The 19,284-nt window shown below is 49.5% G+C and overlaps 1 protein-coding gene across 2 annotated transcripts in view; it reads right to left on the reverse strand.

Annotated features, from left to right (window-relative positions):
• Positions 1–19,284, reverse strand: part of GNB1L (G protein subunit beta 1 like) — a 59,243-nt gene that overhangs the window by 23,258 nt on the left and 16,701 nt on the right. For both annotated transcript variants that reach the window (XM_040465103.1, XM_040465104.1), the window contains exons 2-4: positions 9,096–9,241; positions 8,477–8,602; positions 2,787–2,949 (exon numbers count right to left, since the gene is read on the reverse strand). In XM_040465103.1, coding sequence (XP_040321037.1) covers positions 2,787–2,949; positions 8,477–8,602; positions 9,096–9,220 — 414 coding nt within the window. In that variant the 5' untranslated portion in view covers positions 9,221–9,241. The remainder of the gene's footprint in view (positions 1–2,786; positions 2,950–8,476; positions 8,603–9,095; positions 9,242–19,284) is intronic.

The raw sequence follows: 19,284 nt of genomic DNA on the forward strand, positions 1-19,284 counted from the left end.
ACCCTCTGCAGGATCAGTGTTGCGCCTGCAGGCTCGGTGTCCATGCCAGCCACTGTAGCCCTGACTGCCCACAAAAGAGACACAAAAGACTCTAAGTGATGTGAGAGGTTATTACTGTCGTGAAATAAGAGGATGCTAGAAGGAGACCCCTGGAACAGCAAAGATGCTCAAGGAGAAGCTCTAGCAAAATGGAAACAAATACAAGAAAGAAGTTGCACGGGGTGCCTGGGTGGCTCAGCCAGTTAAATGTCCAACTCTGGATTTCAGCTCAGGGCATGATCTCACAGTTTGTAGGTTCAAGCTCTGTGTTAGGCTCTGCACAGACAATTTCAGGGCCTGCTTGGGATTCTCTCTCTCCCCGTCTCCATCTGCACCTCCCCAGCTCTCTCTCTCCCTCTCAAAATAAATGGAGGAAGCAGAAGTCACCGGACGCACAGCCTGCACAGCCCTGCACTCTGGATGGCCTGGCATAAGAGCCCACAGGTACAGTGAGGGATGGCCTATCCCAATTTGTGGGCCCAGGAAGACTCCTCTGGTGGCAGAGTGGAGGGGCATGAAGATAAGGGGATCAGGTAGCGGTGAGTCACCCAGCAAGCCTGCTCTAAGAGGAAAGGGAGAAAACCAGGATAGCCCTGAAGCCTGAGCTAGGTGCTGTGGAAGGAAGTGTGAGTGGCGGAACCCACAGCCACATCCCGGGTGCAGGGGAGCAAGGAGCCCAGGACCTAAGGACCAGGGCAGGCCCAGGGGCCTCCGTGATTCTGAAGTGGAGCTCTGGGCTCTGGCAAAAGCCTGGATGCCTGTGCCCAGAGCCTCCTACAGACACCAGTGTGCTTTCCATCTGGCACTCAACTGCAACTTTTATTTCCAGAAGGTAAAATGTTTGGTTTGGGCAAGTGTGGCCACCCAGACGGCCAAGCGGGGTGGGAGCACGTCCTCCCCAGGCATTGTCTGGGCATAGGCCAATGATGCTTTTCCAGACAGATTCAGTCCAGGCAGATTCCACGTGGGAACATGGAAAACAACCATTTTCCCAGAATATACGAGGTCCCCAAACTGGCTGTTCCTGAAAAACATAGATGCCTCCTGCACTGACAAATGGAGAACCAGCAAGTCAGTTAAAAACAGCATCAAGCTGGGGCGCCTGGGTGGCTCAGTCGGTTGAGCGTCCGACTTCGGCTCAGGTCATGATCTCACGGTCCGTGAGTTCAAGCCCCGCATCAGGATCTGTGCTGACAGCTCAGAGCCTGGAGCCTGCTTCAGATTCTGTGTCTCCCGCTCTCTGCCCCTCCCCCGCTCATACTGTGTCTCTCTGTCAAAAATAAATAAAACTTAAAAACAAAAACAAAAACAGCATCAAGCAGGAGATGCGGGGTCTCGGGGGCCAGGCCCGGGAGAGGGACAAGCAGCCAGGAAGACTTGGGGTGGCTGAGAAGTGGAGGACAGCCTAGGGCACCCCCCACCTGAGCAGGAAGGGCTGGTTCAGCCCGGGGTTGGTTTCTGAAGTGCGCAGCACATGAGCAAGGCTTGGCGCTGCCTGGCCCCGGCTGTCCGGGAGGAAGCACAGCCCTCTCTTTTCACATTAATAAAACTTTTAACAGGTTTTTGGCAAATTGGCAAGAAAAGTGTATGTAGCTCCTAATTGGTGATTTAAACGCAATCATGAACAAATAAATGCCTGTTCCTATCTCATTATTTATGAACTGAATCTGCTTTAAGACAAACGAGTCTTCTTGGGTGGGGGCCAAACCTCACTGTGTGCACGCGGCCTCGGGTCCCTGCGCAGCGCTGCCTGCTGCACTGCCTCTTGGGGCCAGCAGGGGACAAGGAGCCAGGAGGCTCCCTCCCCTTGTACGAGTGCACACCCCAGCCCTCCCTGCCCATACTCAGAGCCCCTGACCCCCTACACTCGGCCCGGCCCTTGAGCAGCCATGCCCCGACACTCACCAGGCCTGTCTGGTTGCTGCTTCTGGGTTTTTTTCTTCAATTACCTTTTAGCTCCCCAAAAGCTGGCACCTCCACCCATACCCACATCTTCCACCTTACCCTCCCACCCTTGCGTCCCACCATCTGTTCCCATGTCCTGGGCATTGCTTCCCATGGTGGGCTCTGCCTCTTCTGCCTCTGGGGGTGTGGACATGCTGTCTAGCCTGCCCAGCTCCCTGTCACCAACTACTGCTAGCTGTTCTGGCCGGAGCCCCATATGATGGTGACTTCCGAGGCTCCATCACGCCCACCCGAAGCCCCATTCCCTGAGTTCCTCTGCTCACCTGTGCCCCCTATACTGAGCTTACTGCCCTGGTACCAGTCTTTGCCCCCAGCATCCCACATCTGACTGAGGTCTCTCATGCCAGGACCCAGTTCAGCTCCCCAGAAGGCCTCCCTCCCCTGCTGCCCTGGCTCCGACGCCCAGACTTCCATAAGGCCTCAGTTTCTCTCCCACCACCTCCTGCTAGCCTGCCTGGGACATCCCCCCATGTGTGTCTCCTCCTAAGTCCTCTGAGGACCTGTCTGAGCAGTCTCTCCCCTGACATTCGCCCATCCCGTGCCATATGGTAGTGGGTGCTGGGGCCTCCCTTCCTGACTCTCACCACTGGACACCTCACAGGAGGCCAGGTCAAGGCCCCTGGAGCTGTGATCCAGCAGACAGACCTAGACCCACCACTCTGTGGAGTTCTGTGGTGGGCACAGGGTTCCTGTAACAGGTGCTTAGGATGAGCATATGTGTTTAGGGAAACCAAGTGCCAGCAGCTTGTGGAGCCAGGGGCACCACATGGGCTGGTGCTCACCTCGTCACTGCCTCTCCCCGGCATGGCCAGCATCCAGTGCCTCTGACCCCTGGCCAGGACGGTGCTCCTGCAGAAGCCCATGCTCTCCAGGCGCATGGAGTCCACGACAGCGTTTCTGCCCTCCGCCAGGTCCCATAGGCACAGCTTCAGGTCCCGGCCCTGACTGCCAGACCAAGAGGAGACAGAACGTGAGCCTCCCAGGTGAGCAGACTGGGTGTCCCACCTGGACGAGCATGCCAGGGCCAGCCTGACGCCGAAGGCAGGCAGGGGACACTTTCCAGAGAGGGACCTAGAAGGCCTCAATTATCTGGCTGGGTAACTGCAGCCAAGGAAGGGCTTTGCATCCAAGATGCCTGATGCCTCACACATTCATGGGTCGTCCCAGGGGTGCACTATGAACCCAGGCCCAGGGAACCTCATGGCCCCTGCCCCAAGCCCAGCCTCCTGCGCCCTTTCTGCCACTCCCTATGCTGCCAAAGCATGAGTTCACTCTCTTCCTTCTGTTTGTGAATGAACTTTGACAACCCAGCAATCCCACCCTCACGAATTCTCCCAAGTGAATTTAAAACCTATATTCACATAAAAGCCCATACACAAATGTTTACAGAAGCTCTGTTCATAACTGCCCGAGCCAAACCAGAAACAACCCTTCAACAGGAGACTGAGAAACCAGTGACGCATCCACACCACAGAATTCCACTCAGCAACAGACAGGGACAAACTGGGGCGCATGCAACCACCTGTAGGAACATCTGCTAAGTGAGGGGAGCCAGAGCTTAAAGGCCACCTTCTGTACGATTGCCCTGGTGGGGCGTTCTCTGTGTGTGTGGCGGGGGGGAGCATGATGGCATGTGGAGGACTGGGGTACCACCTACAGGGGGTGCACAGAGGCCCTGCAGCGTGCTGACCGCCCTGTGTGGCCCTGGGGTGGCCCTACGTGATTGTGGGCATCGTCAAGCCCACAGGACGAGTCCACAAAGAGCAGACTTCGGCATGTACACATTTAGAAAACAGCCAGGGTGTCAGGGTCCCAAGACAAACTGCAGACTATGACAAATGTATGACACAATGTGACCAAGGGGAAGGGCACCCAGGAGCCGACCTGCGGGATGTTGGAGAAGCGTGTTGACTCGATACTGAAAAGTTAAAGGAAAAACACCTTTACAAAGACCCAGGACTCTAGTTGTCAGTCTGTATCCTAACCCTCAAACGGCTCAGCCTTGGCACACAGCAGGGCTGCCCACCTGTCCTTGAGGCCTTCACAGCCACTGGTGGGTGACTCCCAAGCCCACCACCTTCTACAATTACAAGGTGCTATCCCACAGGAAGAACGGACTTTCGCCTCCCCATTGCTCTGGACTTACACATTCCTGTGTTACTCAGTGGGTTGTCATCTACACTTCTCACTATTTATTTTTGTGCTAAACCATCCCAGATCAGCCAATGGGACCCCCTTCAAGCTGGCTCAGAGTCCTTCTGACACGTGTCCATCAGCAAGATATTCCAGACCTAGTATCATTTCTCCAAGGGACCCTTGTTCCTTTCAGTGCAGAGAGATATTTGCAAACCAAGATCTGGATGCTGGTGTTGTTCACTGTTGTGAGGTGCTGCCGCCACCAGGCCCTCTCAGCAGACAGGGCCAGGAAATACACACACACACAGCTCACTCACACACGCAAACACCTCCCCACACACAAAGACTCACACAGGCGAACATATTTCACACACGTACCTCACACATGCAAATACCTCATATACACACTCACACATGCAAAATACCTCATACACACACTCACACATGTGAAATACCTCATACACACACTCACACATGCAAACATACCTCACATACACACAGACTCACATACGCAAACATACCTCACACACACTCACACATGCAAACATATCTCACACAGACTCATACATGCAAACATACCTCACACACACATACACAGATTCACACATGCAAACATACCACACACATGCAAATACCTCACGTGCACACACACACGCAAACATACCTCACACACACAGACTCACATATGCAAACATACCACATACACACACACACGCAAACATACCTCACACACACACACACACACACACCTCACACAGACTCACACATGCAAACATATCTCACACACACACATGCAAACATACCTCACACACACACTCACACACACAAACATACCTCACACCCACCCACAGACTCACACACAAATGTACCACACACACACAGACTCGCACACGCAAACATACCTCACAGACACACACACAAACATACCACACACACAGTCACACATGCAAGCATACCACACACACACACACATGCAAACATACCACACATACAGACTCACACATGCAAACATACCTCACACACACAAACACACACACTCACACATGCAAACATACACACACAAGAATTTCTGTGTCTATCTTTGTGTGTATATTTTCAAAATGCCACAAGTTCATGCTGATGCCCTGAAGCTTCTTCCTCCCCACCTCCTCCTTCTCAGGTTTGTGACTTCCTTCTCTGACCCATGAAAAATCTGCCTCCCATTTTTCCTCAAGATATTTACTGCCACGCTCCCCCAACAAGCTTGCTTGCATGATGCAGCCAGTCTCCCAACCTCCCCAGCCACTCTGAGACCTCGCCCCCATCACCCTCGTTCTCTGGCCACTGGGCATGCCACTCCAACATCCCTGCCTGGAAGCCACTCCCCACTACCTACTTCCTCAACTGCCCACGTCACTGAACTTGGAGGGGAAACAGGGGCAGGGAGGACAAGACCACTGGGTATCCAAATGGAAACAAAGAATGCTCATCCATTCCAATGGATGAGGCAATTCCAAATGAAGTGTGGGCAAAAAGAAACAAGAGTGAAGCTCCAGCCATAAGGGAAAGATGGCAGATTTGATTCCATTTCAATGGCTAACTTCTGCTCATTAAAGACACCAGTAAGTGAGTGCAAACTGTAAGCCACCATGTGGAGAAGTAACTGGTGATATAAAAATATCAACCATATCCAGAATATAAAAAGAACTCTCAGTAAGAAAAAGGTAGTCAATCCAATAAAGAAATGCGCATTTAAGGAAGACTTTGTCCCAGTGGCTAACGAAGCAGAAGAGGGCTGGCTCATTAAGTGGTCAGGAAAATGCAAATGAGGCCACACCAGAAGCTCCCAGGCCCCAGGGGGCAGTGGAAGGCTGGGATCACCTACTGCACTGGGGACAGACTGCCACCTTCTGAGCAGCCCAACATGTGCACACCCTGTGGCCCGGACGGCCCACCTCTGGGTATAGGGTCCCACCTGCAGACACGGCACACCTGGCACCAGGAGACCCAGATGGGACTCTTTCTTTTTAAGATTTTTTTTCTTCTCTTTTCTTTTTTTTTTTTAAGTAGGCTCCATGCCCAGCATGGAGCCCAATGAGGGGCTTGTGCTCACACAACCCTGAGATCAAGACCTAAGCTGAGATCAAGAGTTGGACGCTTAACTGCCACCCAGGTACCCCAGACAGGAGCCTTCCTAAGTGTCATTCTCAGCCCCAAGTGGACAACCGAGATCTCTACTGACAGTAGAATGGTAAACAATCCACATCCAGTGGAATACCACACAGGAAAAAACCCACACAATGCACTGTGTAGCATGATGGTGGATCTCACAACGTAAAGCTGAATAGAAGAAGTCAAATACAGAGGAAGCTGTTCTGTATGGCTCCATTTTTTTAAGTAGAGAAAAAATTAGACATGACGACTCTATGCATTTTGGAAATGCACATTCAGATGACACAGTGAGAATAAGGTGCAAGGGGCTGCCTCCCGAGGCCAGGAGCGGGGCAGACATCATGCCCGGCAGTGTTGTGTTTCCTGACTGGAGTGGTTACCCAGGTGTCCACTCTGTAATAACACAACGGTCTGTAAACATGTTATATGCACTTTTCTCTAAGTATGCACAATTCGCAATGAAAAAGGGAGGAAACAAATCCACCCAGGTGGCTGTCACTGGCACAGGTGTGCTCTCAGGCACGCAGGCGGCAACTAACTCTCAGCCTGGCTCCCAGCTTTCTGTCCTCTGGCCTCCCCTTGACATGAAAGTGTACCTTCCTTTCTCAAGGGCCACTTTAGAGAGACTTGGCTCCAAACACAGCTGGGTGCACGGCCTCTAGTGCAACGTAAATGCACCTGGGCATTCCAAGTACCTGCACAGTCTGTGCTGTGGACCTCCTGACCCACGGGCCCCCTGCCCAGAGCAGGACCACCGCCGTGCCATCCAGGTTGGAAGGGGAGGTACCATCAACATTTATTCCCCACACAGCATCAGGCCAGCTCAGGGAGCAGAATTCAGGGCCAGGAGTTCCCTGAGAACAGCCCAAGGTATCTGGGCCCTGGAGGAGCAGGAGACCCCAAAGGGTCTAAGGCCTCAGCTGAAAACTCAAGAGGAACGTTTACAAATAGGAACTTCCAGTGCAAGTGGGGTATTTGGACACAACATCTATTCTGAGGATCAGGGAAAGACCACAACTGTATGGAGGGCCTTCCCTACCAACTGAAGATGGGGGCCAGCTTGGCCAGGGAGGGGGCAAGGTGCCGCAACGGCCCTGCAAGCACATACATCCGGGGCCACTGCCCTTCCAGATACCTCCAGTCTGTCAGGCACCTGCAAGCCACCTTCAGGGTGGTGGGAACGGCATGTCTGGCACAAAAGTGCTTTGAAGATGGGTGGGGGCCTGACAGGCCTCCTCCTCTGGGGACTGGGAACCATGGTACCCAGATGTCTGGGCTCCAAATCTAGAGAAGGAACACAGACCTGCCCTGGAGGGCATTCAGGAAAGTTTCACTTAAACTTGATAGACATAAACTCATTCTCTTACCCACCTGCCCCTTCCTGCTGCCTCTTGGCCCACCTCTCACCTGGAGTCCCCAAGCTGGTACCTCCACAAAGCTGTGGTGGCAGTGCCAGAACACAGCCCCTCTGGGCTCTGCTGCCCGGCCTCCATCCCTCACAGCCCCCATGACACGCACAGGCTGGGCCTGCAGTGGCTTTGGCACACGCAGTTTCTTCTACCAGGAGTGCCAGACCCCACCTCGCTCTCGCCATCCCATCTCACCCTGCACTGGTCAGCCCAAATGCCATGGACCTGGGTGCCTGTGTGGCACTGTCAGTGCCCCTAGGGGTGGCCACACTCAGGGTTTGGAGCACAGCCCCAGTCAGTGGGTAGGCATTAGGTTTAGGCTTTGCACCACCCTGGTGACCAGTCCTAGCCACCTCGTGGGAAGGTGGCCACCCATCAAAGCAGCCGCTGTGACACCAGAGCCCTGGGGAAGGAAAGCTGAGGCTCCTCTAAGGAGATGCCTTGGGCTCAGCCATTGAGCCCCCAGCTCTTGCCCCTGGAGAGGCCTGCTCAGGCCAGGGAGGTGTGGGGCTGTAGACAGAGCTGCTTTCTGTGTTCATCATCTCAGTGGGCACCTGCCTGGATAGCGCAGTGGTCACAGATGCTGCAGTGATGGGCACCCAGCCCACCTACAGTCTCAGGGCAGACCAAGGGCAGAGGTCACACTGCTCCACACTGGGAGGGGCTGCCTGGCAGCTGGGGGAAACCCCAAGAGCCTCCACTGGCAAGCTCTTGGCCCCTGGTGAAAGCCACAGCTTAACTCCTTTGGGACTGCACTCACCGCCACCAAGACCCACCTGAGGAGCTGGTGCCCTTGGGGCAATGAATGCAGCCAGGTTACACACTGGCCCCGATGGCCGTCCAGGGTAGCAACCGCCCTCCGTGTCTGCAGGCTCCAGATGTGCACCAGCCCACTCAGGGATCTGTTCTGACAAGTGCAAGCACAGACTCAGGAAGAGGCGTCAGTGGAGGACATTCCCAGCATGCTCTGTAGGGCTGGCCTGGAAACCACCCAGCTGGTGGACCAGATGTTCCGTTGTTGGGTTTTCGTTTAGGTGATGGCTGTACATGTGAACTAAGGGTAAAAGTGGCACAGTGCTCCTTTTCCAAGGATGGTGGGCAGAGAGTCCTTCAGGCAGAGTCTACTTCTCTGGAGAGGAATGGGGGAGCTCCATCGACACTGTAAACTGGATGGTGTCTATAACAGAGAGGGCATGTTCCTACCTCCTCCGAGGGGGGCGGGCCCAAGGGACAGCTTGTCGAGTAGGCTCTGAAAGGGCAGTCTGCCCAAGTGATGGGCAGCCTGAGCCCTTCACTAGGACCCCCAACTGAGTGCCGGGCTCGTTGCTAGCCCACCACCTTCTGAATTCACCCTGGGCTAACCCCTGGGGTTAGGTTGGGACCGCAGCTACTCACCCTGAGAGGAGGAGCGGCTGCCCCTGCCCTTCGGCTCCTCCGAAGAAATGCAGCGCATGTACTGCCGACTGGGTACCTCGGAGGACAAACCGCGGGTCTGGCGGTGGGAGCGGCGAGGCTGCCATACTGGGAGGAGGTGCAGTTACCTGGGGACCAAGGGAGGGTGTAAGTGACACACCTGTCATCCTTCAGGAAGGTAGTCAGTAGGAGCCCCCCTGGATGCTGCCCACCCCCTTCAGCCTGTCTTCCATCCTGCCTATTGGCCTCTACACTCAAATGGCATCACCGTGGCCCCAACCTATACTGTCTCTGGGTGGGCACCATGGCACCCACACCCTTCTGAGGCCACTCTTACCCTCAGTGTCCTGCGTAGAGACAGCCACTGGCCTCCAGGCCTCCCTGTCCACCCACCGGCTGTAACCTCTGGTTCCCTGGACCCCACTGGCTGCAGCAGCACTGCTCTAGCCAGGGAAGACTCCTCCTCACTTGGGCTCTCCACACACCCAGTCTCATCTCTGGACCTAGCTGAATCCTGCAAATTCAGTCTCCCTCCTCCCTCACGAGGCCCATCTCCTCTCCTCCCTGCAACGGGGCAAAGACATGCCGGGACATGCTGCCCACCTAGGCCCCGCAGCAAGCTTGTGAGAACAGGGGCCACGCTGGTCTGCTCCCCCCAGACCACAGGCCTGGCCAAGCACATAGCAGCTGCTCAGCAAGTGTATACTGAAGGGATGAACCAATGGACAGACAAGAGGTGTGTGGGGTCCCTGGGCAAGCAGGACCCAAAGATGGAGAGGGCCCTCTCCCTCACGTGTGCTGGGTCCTGAAGGCCTGCACAACCACCCTTCGAGAAGGCAGCACCCCATTTGCTGTTGGTGAAACTAGGGCAGAGACTGATCTGGTGAGCTGCCCCAGGCCACTCAGACCCAGGCCTGAAGTGGCATGCTGCCACAAAGGGGCAGAGTGGTTTGGGCACTGGTGTGTGGGCAAGGGGCAAGAGACTGAGTCACCTTGCCACTCCCCTGGAGGACTGATATCACAGATGAGTGACCCTTCCTCAAATCACTGGTCCTATGTTTAAAGCCTGCTGGGGCCCACCCACCTGAAAGAAGAAGCCTCCCTGTGTCCCCGCCTGAGCCTGCCCCAGTGATGGTACAGGGGTGGTTGCTGGACCAGAAGTGACCTGCCCCAATGACCAAGGGGCAGGTCCCAGGCCAGGCTGAAGGTTGAAAGGGAAAGGCCAGGAGCAGACTGCTGGGGAACTGTAGTAACTTCATCAGGAGGGCCTCTCCTGCTGGGCTCTGAGACACTTCCCAACCTGCCCATGAGGGAGGAGGTCACCCGACCACTGCAGCAGCCACAGCCACAGCCACAGCCACAGCCACCAGAGGAATTGGGGCAGGGAAAAGGACAGGAGCAGAGAAGACAGCATTCCTCCAGGAGGGGGCTCTGGCCTATGCCAGAGGTTAGAGAGGGTTCTAGGCCAAGGACGGAGGAGGCCCATGCAGGAGAGGGCTGCAGGCTGAGGACAGGCAAATGCTCAGGCGCAGAGGCAAGAGAGGCATGGGTTTCTCCAGCAGATCAGTCCAGGCACTGCTTCATCCACACCCTTAACAGCGAAGCCCTGTGTACCTCCCCTCCTTGAAACCATCCCAGACCCTTTCGTTCTCTCTCTCCCATCAGAATAGAGCCAGGAGTAGCTTGATTAAGCAAAAGGTTCAAAACACCTAAGAAATGCCACCGTCAAGGCAGCTGGGGACTTGCAAACCAGGGGGCTCTAAGTCACCAAGGCAGCACAAGGCGGTCAGTGACCCGAGCCTCTGGAGACCACAGGAACCTGGGAAACACTGCACAGACCCGGCAGGAGGCCATTGCCAGCACCAGGCTGGCTGAGGCCTGGCCCATGTGAGGGCTGGAAGTAGGGCTGGGGGCTGAGATCCTAATGACCCAGAGCAGAGACTACAGGGCCAGGGCCAAGAAGGGGCAGAAGCTTACCCTTAATGGTGAGAGACCCCAGGAAGCCACTCTACAGCTCCATCCTGCCTTCATCGAGGGGTTTCAAAGAGAAGGAAGGGGTCCCTCGGAATGTCCCTTTGGCTGAAAACCAAATGACTCTTCTCAAACATAAGGACAGCCTCCTGTGGGCAGAAGAACCTGACCCCACACTGCTCCACAACCCATGGCCCCTGCTCTGCTGTGGGACAGGTAAGCTGCCTGGAGATGCTTCTGGGCTGGGGCTAAAACCCTGCTAGGCTACCCTCAAGCAGGTGGGCTTGGGACAAGTTCCGAGGAGCAGCTATTGGATCCTCAGAAGCTACTGACTGTCTGTGCTATGCCTGCTCTGCAAGAATAGCTGATCAGCTCCAGGATCTCAGATTTGGAAAAACCCAAGAATGGAGAACCCCGCTAATGCACATCAACCCACCAGAAAAGCCCTGGTCCCTAGGGGCTAGGGAGTGGGGAGCATTCCACCCCACAGTCCAGGCCTTGGAGTCCTACAGGCCACTTCTGTGCAGGTTCCCACGGTACAGTCCCGACTTGCACACACACCACGTTCAAGCGCGTGCTTGCGTACATGCACAGGAGGCACACACATTCACATCCACTCACATATACATACACACGCATGCACATGCATGCACATACTCACACACACATTCATAGCATGGGGGCCTTGGGCAGTGCCAGCCGAAGCCCAGCCCACACTTGCCACCTGCCTGCGGCCTGATGGGAGTTTCCAGAACCTCACCAGCACAAGGCTCAGTCTGAGGTGATGAAATCAAGTTCTCCTCTATTGTTTCCCCAGAACTGCAGGGAACAAACCCGTCACGTTGTTACAACAACCAAAATGTTCAGGCCAAAATGATGCATCGGCAATTAAGGGCTCCATCATTTCAAGCAATTAAAATAAATGCTTTATTTGAAAACTAATTAATTCTAGCTACATATTTTTCCCATGACAATATCCTATGATTACTTGATTTATGACATCTAATTATTCTTTATTAATCTAATTGAGAATAATCGCGTTATCCTATCTTCCCTGGCACTGGGCCGCCCAGAGCGGAGGCCACAGCCCCTTGTGCAACACCAGTGCGTGATACCAGCCGCCCGCCGCTGCTTCGTTTCCCTGTTCTGTCACTTGTCTTTTCCTCCCAGAGGGCAAAGGAACATGAAACTTAATCCACTGAGCACAACTTCGGATTCTGCCTGCTCCTCGAGATGTCAAAGAGAGACACATTCTTTTCAAAATTAAAAAGAAAGACAATCTGACACAATTTGCGCAACTCTGACAGCCTTTCCAACTGATGTTATGAACCCCCCACTCCCCCACCCCCCTGAAAGCCCCTCAGGCCCTTGGCCCATGGATGGAGGATGACAGCGCCCCCCTACATCCCATCTTAGAAGCAGCAGTCTGGCAGGGCTTACATAGGGTCATCCACACAGAGAGGGGCCCCAGACCCTCCCTCCTGGTGTGGACAGCAGCAGGGGCAGGGGCGGGAGCAGGGTCCCACGTGGAAAGGCATCAGGGCTACATTTGGAACTTACCGTCCCACAAAGCCATGTGTACCTTGGGCAGGTGCAGCAGCCACAGGGACCCAAGGACGCCCCTCCTGGGGGGGTGTGCGCAGGAGAACACACACAACCTACCAGTGACTGGCAAACACAGAAGAGGCAGGGCCAGGGGAGAAGCTGGTACCCAAAGACCACGGGTCCCTACCTCTGTGTGCCCCACAGCCTAACCTGCAAACAGGTCCCACTCAGTCACAGAATCCTTTCCTTTTACTGCCCCAGAGCCACTGGTCCCAGAAGAAGCTTGGAATCAAAAACAGCATGAAGTGAGCCCAAGCAGGGGAGCCACCACCCAGAGATAGATACCCATGCACTGCTCTTGCCTGTCCCCGCCAACCGGGTCCTGCCTGCTTGGGAGTATAAGGACAGGCTACACAGGATGTTGGGAGTGCCTCAAAGAGGACCCCAAGTCCTCCCACACGTGTGCCTAGAACAGCTCCAGCAGCCCCAAGAGGCACTAAGAATTCCATAACCAGCACAGACTAGGGAAGCACTACTACCTGGCAGGATAGATGCCCACAAAACAACTAAAAATGCTAATAAAATAAAAAACCAAAATCTTCAGTACATCACTAAGCTGGTAAAAACAAACAACAACAACAACAGAAAAAGTTTAGAACCTTCACAGGCCCAACGCTTCAGTGGAATTAAACCTAGTGAGGTCTGCGGAGCCCCCAGTTGGTGCCTGCCCTGAGGGCATTTGCTACATTAGCGACCCAGAATTCTGGTTCTCAAGCAAGGCCTCTGAATCGATGAAAGACAATGCTAGGGCTCTCCCAAAGTGGGCAATCTCACAGGAGTATCTCCATAAAGATGAGACCCCCACAAGGCTACATTCTCAGTGTTAGACTGAACCAGAAGTAAACCTACAACCAGAGTTGCCAGAATAATGCCAGCTCCCAGGGTTTGGTCCTAATTTACACCACCTTGGGAGGTCCTCAAAACTTCAGTCTGTAAATGGCTCTCAGAAGGAGCCTACCTTCAACACCGGCCTGAATGAATTCATAGATAAAGCCCTATGAAATGCAAGTAATCAAAACTCATAGAAACAAAAAAGGAAAAATTGCACCGTGAGTGAGAGCCATGAGAAACAACAAGAGGCAGAACAAGACCTCTAGTGCACAAGGCATTCAGGCATATAAAACAGGGATATTTAATGCTTTTAAAGAAATAAAAAGAGGGAGCTAAAACTCCAAGTTGAGAGCATAAAATCACCACTCAGATTTGAAAAAAGATCCAGGCAGGTGAAAGGTTGTTGGGAAACAGGAGATCTACATTGTGCCAAGGTATTACACTACAGATTATTTACTGATCACAGAAGGAGAATGTTCCTTAACAATGGAGACATCTGGCTGTCACCACCTTCACCATGAGATCGAAGCTGGCACCGCCAATTGTAAACAAACCAGCATCACTTATCTCCTGAGGTGATGCCAGAAGACACGGCACCATCCCTGTACATCTGTGCCAACAACCTGCAGAAAACAATCAGATACATCTAGATTATGGGATACTGGGCAAGATAACTAGCTCAGACTTATCATAAAGGTCAAGATCAAGAGAAAAAACAAGAGCAAAAAGCAGGGTGAGTGTTCTAAATTGAGAGACTAGAGGCCTCGTGACCAAATCTAACAGGTGAACCTTGATTAGACTCTAGATCAAAAAAGGTGGGGGCTATCAAGGACATTTTGGTGACAAATGGGAAAATGCGAATATGGACTACAGATAATATGGAATTATTGTTAATTTTCTTGGGCAGCAGGACAGTGGTATTTTATGGAGAAGAATGTCCTTATTCTCAGGCAACGGTGTTGCAAGGGTGAAACATCATGATGTCTGCACGTTGTTTTCAAATGTGGCAACATGTTAACAAGTGGTGAACACAAGTGAAGAGTATGCAAGTATTTACTCTGCTACACTTGCAGCTCTTCTGTAGGTTTACAATTATAAAAGCACTCTAGATGAGGGGAAGGAAGATAAATCTGCCCTGGACTCATAACCAGAATAAGGAACACATAGATCAAGAAGAAAGCAAACAGCAAAAAGGAAAATAAGCGAAAGAATTTGAATAGATATTTCATAAGAAACATAAATGGCTAATAAACATATGAAAGAGATGTTTAACCTAATCTTGGAAATGCTTGTCAAAACCAGTGTGATAGAATTACACTCCTAGCATTTTAGCAAAAAATTAAACAATCTGTCAAATGTTGACTACAATGTGGGACAACTAGAAATCTTTACCATGCTACCGGCAGCATAAATTGAAAGAATCACTTTGGAAAACAATCTGGGATTAGTTTGCACACGTTATGATGCAACAGTCCCCTTTCTTAGATAAACACACTAAGGAAATTCTCACATGTGTACAAGGAGAGATTTGTAGAAGAATGTTCATAGCAATATTATGCATGCTAATAAAAACTAGAAACAACTCAAATGGCCCTCAACTGCAGAACAGGATAGAATTGATATATTCATACAATAGACTATTCCACAAAATTGAAACTGTATAAACTCCAGTCTCACATGGATGAAGCTCAAAATCCTAATTCTCATCAAGAGACATTAAGGGTGTAAAAAATGAGGCTATAGACAGGGAGAAAATATTCATGACACATATATCTGATGAAAAACCATACTCAGATTATAAAGTTAATAAGCAAAAGTTAAAGTGATTCTAAAAGGCTAAAATTAGAGATGGACAAAGGTATTTCAGGCAAAAGAAACTTAAAAAAGCAGGAGTTGAAATACAGATGTCACCAAAGTTGAATTTTAGCTGAAAAGCATTAGAATTGACAAACCCAGATACTTTCCAATACTGAAAGCTGCAATTCACAATGAATATATGATAGCTGTGAATATCTATGCGCTAAACAACAGAAACACTACCTTTATAAAACAGAAACTATAGGAAATGTAAAGAGTCACAGAAAAAACTCATCAATAATTGGAAAACATGATATACTACTACTCTCAGTACAAGTCATTATCAAGTGGATGATACTAAGTAAGGAGATAGAAGACTCCATGAGATAAATATTATGGATCCATATGGAACTTTACACTCTGCTAACAGAGACTACATCTTCTTCTTAAGTGCACATGAACATGTGTAAAAATTGTATATTGGGTCACAAAGAAAATACCAGTAATTTCCATTAAAAAGAAATATTATAAACATATACTATAACCACAGCACAAACTAGAAATTAACAAAATAAAAACTAAAGTGTCCTCCCAACTAAAAATTTAAAACCATTTATTAAACGTGGGGCGCCTGGGTGGCTCAGTCGGTTGAGCATCTGACTTTGGCTCAGGTCATGATCTCGCAGTTCGTGAGTTCGAGCCTCGTGTCGGGCTCTGTGCTGACAGCTCAGAGCCTGGAGCCTGCTTCTGATTCTGTGTCCCCCTCTCTCTCCACCCCTCCCCTGCTTGTGCTCTGTCTCTCTCTGTCTTTCAAAAATGAATAAACAAAAATTTTTTTTAAACATTTATTAAACAATAGATTTTAGGTAAAAGGGGAAGTACTTAATCCACAAATTTTAAAAATGACAATGAAAAACACTGTAAACCAGAATTCGTGAGATATATTTAAAGCTTTGACCAGAGGGAAAGTAGAGACCAGTATAACTTAGGAATATCATGCAAAAATAGTAAAATATTAGCAAACAAAATATAACATCAAATTAAAGAAATAATACATGATGACCAAGTAGAATTTATTCTTGAAATGCAAGGTTAGCTCAATTAGAAAATCCATTCATGTCATACAACATATTAATAAATCAGTGAGAAAAATCATATAATTATCTCCATAGATGCGAAAAAAAAAGCCTTTGACAGTATTCAATACCCATTTAAAAAAATTTTTTTTAACATTTATTTTTATTTTTGAGACAGAGAGAGACAGAGCATGAACGGGGGAGGGTCAGAGAGAGGGAGACACAGAATCTGAAACAGGCTCCAGGCTCTGAGCTGTCAGCACAGAGCCCGACATGGGGCTCGAACTCACGGACCACGAGATCACGACCTGAGCCGAAGTCGGCCGCCCAACCAACTGAGCCACCCAGGCACCCCTCAATACCCATTTTTTACTAAAACACCTAACCAAATAGAAACTGACTAAAAATGACTAAAATACACACACACACACACACACACACACACACACACACACACACACAAAATCCCCTCCTTAGTTCTACAGACATTACTTTATGAAGGAATACTGGAGGTATTTCCTCTAAGATCAGAATACCCAACATCTATACTACTATTCAACACTGCATTGGAGGTTTAAACCAATGCAATTAAATAAGAAAAATCAATTAAAGGCATATGACTTAGAAAACATTAAATTATTTTCCAGATAACATGATGATATACATGAGAACCTCAGATAATCAAACATAAAATAGAGTCAAACATTAAAAAAGAAAAACTTTAGTATGGTAGCAGGAAAAAAACTCACAAAGAGAACTCAATAGCTTCCTTATGCCCAAACAGTAACCTGTTAAAGAAAAGTCCATTCATAATACCAACTTAGAAGATAAAATACCTAATAAACTTAAAATTTTTTCCATGTCAAAAGTGATAAAATTCTAATATTTCTAAAATATACAGAAATCTTTGGGGCACCTGAGGGCTCAGTTGGGTAAGTGTCGAACTCTTGATTTCAGCTCAGGTGATGATTTCAAGGTCATGAGATCAAGCGAGTCGGGCTCCATGCTAGGTGTAGAGCCTGCTTCAGATTCTCTCTCCCTATGACCCTCCCTTGCTCTCTCAAAAAATAAAATAAGACAAAATACATAGAAATCTTCAAAATTAAGTAAAGTCCAAAGACCAAATAGGCAAAAGACATGAATTCACATACACAAGAAATGAAAATGGCCCTTAAACATATAAAAAGATGCTTAACATCACTCATGCAGAAATGTAAATTGAAACTACTTTGACAGATTCTGGCCAGGATGCATAAGCTCACTATAGCCTTTCTCTCTCTGGCTGACCGCAACTATAAAAACTCCAGACAAAATATGAGGAGCAATTACCTAAAAATTTTGAAAAGTGAACAATAGCAGACAGACTTTGGAGGCAAAACTTTGGAGAAGTGACCTGTATGGGGATTTCTGTTTTTATTATTATGTCTTGAGGCACTGCCTTGAGGATAGGCCCAGCTTGCATAGCTGCCATGCAGCAGTGGCTAAAACTTAGACTAACAACTTTACAAAGAGTTTAAAGAATGTGAGAGGAAATCCCTGATGGTTTGTTTTCTCTCTCAGCACTGCCCCAAGAATGGGCCCCAGACATAGAACTGTGTGGGAAAAATGACTCTGAGAGAAACTTCTGTCTTTTTGGCCAGAGAGAGAATCCTGCAGGATGGAGTGTGAGTGGGGGGCAGGGGAGGGAGGGAGAATTGCAGAGAGGAAAGAGCTAAAGAAAAAGGTCTCTCAATTCTGTGAATGAACCCACAAAAGTCCCAGGCTCACTGCTGAGATTCATAAGCCTGGGACGGACCCAAAGGAACATCTCAAAAGGTTTGAAAATTGAAAAGAGATTAAAACCATAGCCCACAAAGGGCAAGACAGAATTGTGTGGCAATTCTAACTGGATTGACTGCCTGCTAATATAAAACTCAACATTCTCCAGAGGGCCCAAAGTCATACTCAGTCAGGACACGTCTAGGATACAATACAAAATTATTCAACATACCAGGAACTAGGAAATGAGACCAGTTCTCATGGGAAGACACAACTTATAGATGCCCACCTTGAGACGATTCAGATGTTGGGAGTATCATTAAGGATTCTAAAGCAACTTTTAGGATTATGCTCCATACAGCAAAGGTAAACACACTTGAAATGAACAGAAGTAAAGTTCTCAACAGAGAAATAGAATTTTTTTAGGGCCAATTTTTTTAGGGCACCTGGGTGGCTCAGTCAGTTAAGCGTCCAGCTCTTGATTTCAGCTCAGGTCATGATCTCACGGTGTGTGGGACTGATCCCTGTGCTGGGCTCCACACTGACAGAGCAGAGCCTGCTTGGGATTCTCTCTCTCCTCTCTCTCTCTGCCCCTCCCCTGGCTTGCATGCACGCTCTCTCCCTCTCTTAAATTAATAAATAAACATTTTTAAAAAGGTAGTTTTTTTTAAAAGGAAATGTCAAAACCAAATAATACAATAATCTGAAACAAAAAAATTCAATATGGAATGGGAGATGACAAAGGAAAGAGCCAATGAACATGAAGATTGATTAATAGAAATTATCCAATAAGAAGACAGAAAAGAAAACGATTGAAATAAACGATTAGAGCCTCAGTGACTTGTGAAATAACTGTAAAAGGTCTGACATTTGTGTCACTGAAGTCTGAGAAGAAGAGAAAGAAATGGAGCAGGAAAATTACTTGAATAAATCACTGCCTGAAATTTTACAAATTTGAGAAAAGACAAAAATTTATAGATCTAAGGACTCAATGAACCATAAGCAGAAAAAAAACTACATTCAAACACATCATAATTAAACTGTTGAAAATAATAAAGAAAAATAACTCAACATTGATGACACATACATAGGGAAATAATAATCTGAATTAGTGTGGATTTCTCATCAGTAAC

This window comes from Herpailurus yagouaroundi, unplaced genomic scaffold (genome assembly GCF_014898765.1).
Source record: "Herpailurus yagouaroundi ecotype Mexico unplaced genomic scaffold, PumYag 545, whole genome shotgun sequence".
NCBI classification, from domain to species: domain Eukaryota; kingdom Metazoa; phylum Chordata; class Mammalia; order Carnivora; family Felidae; genus Herpailurus; species Herpailurus yagouaroundi.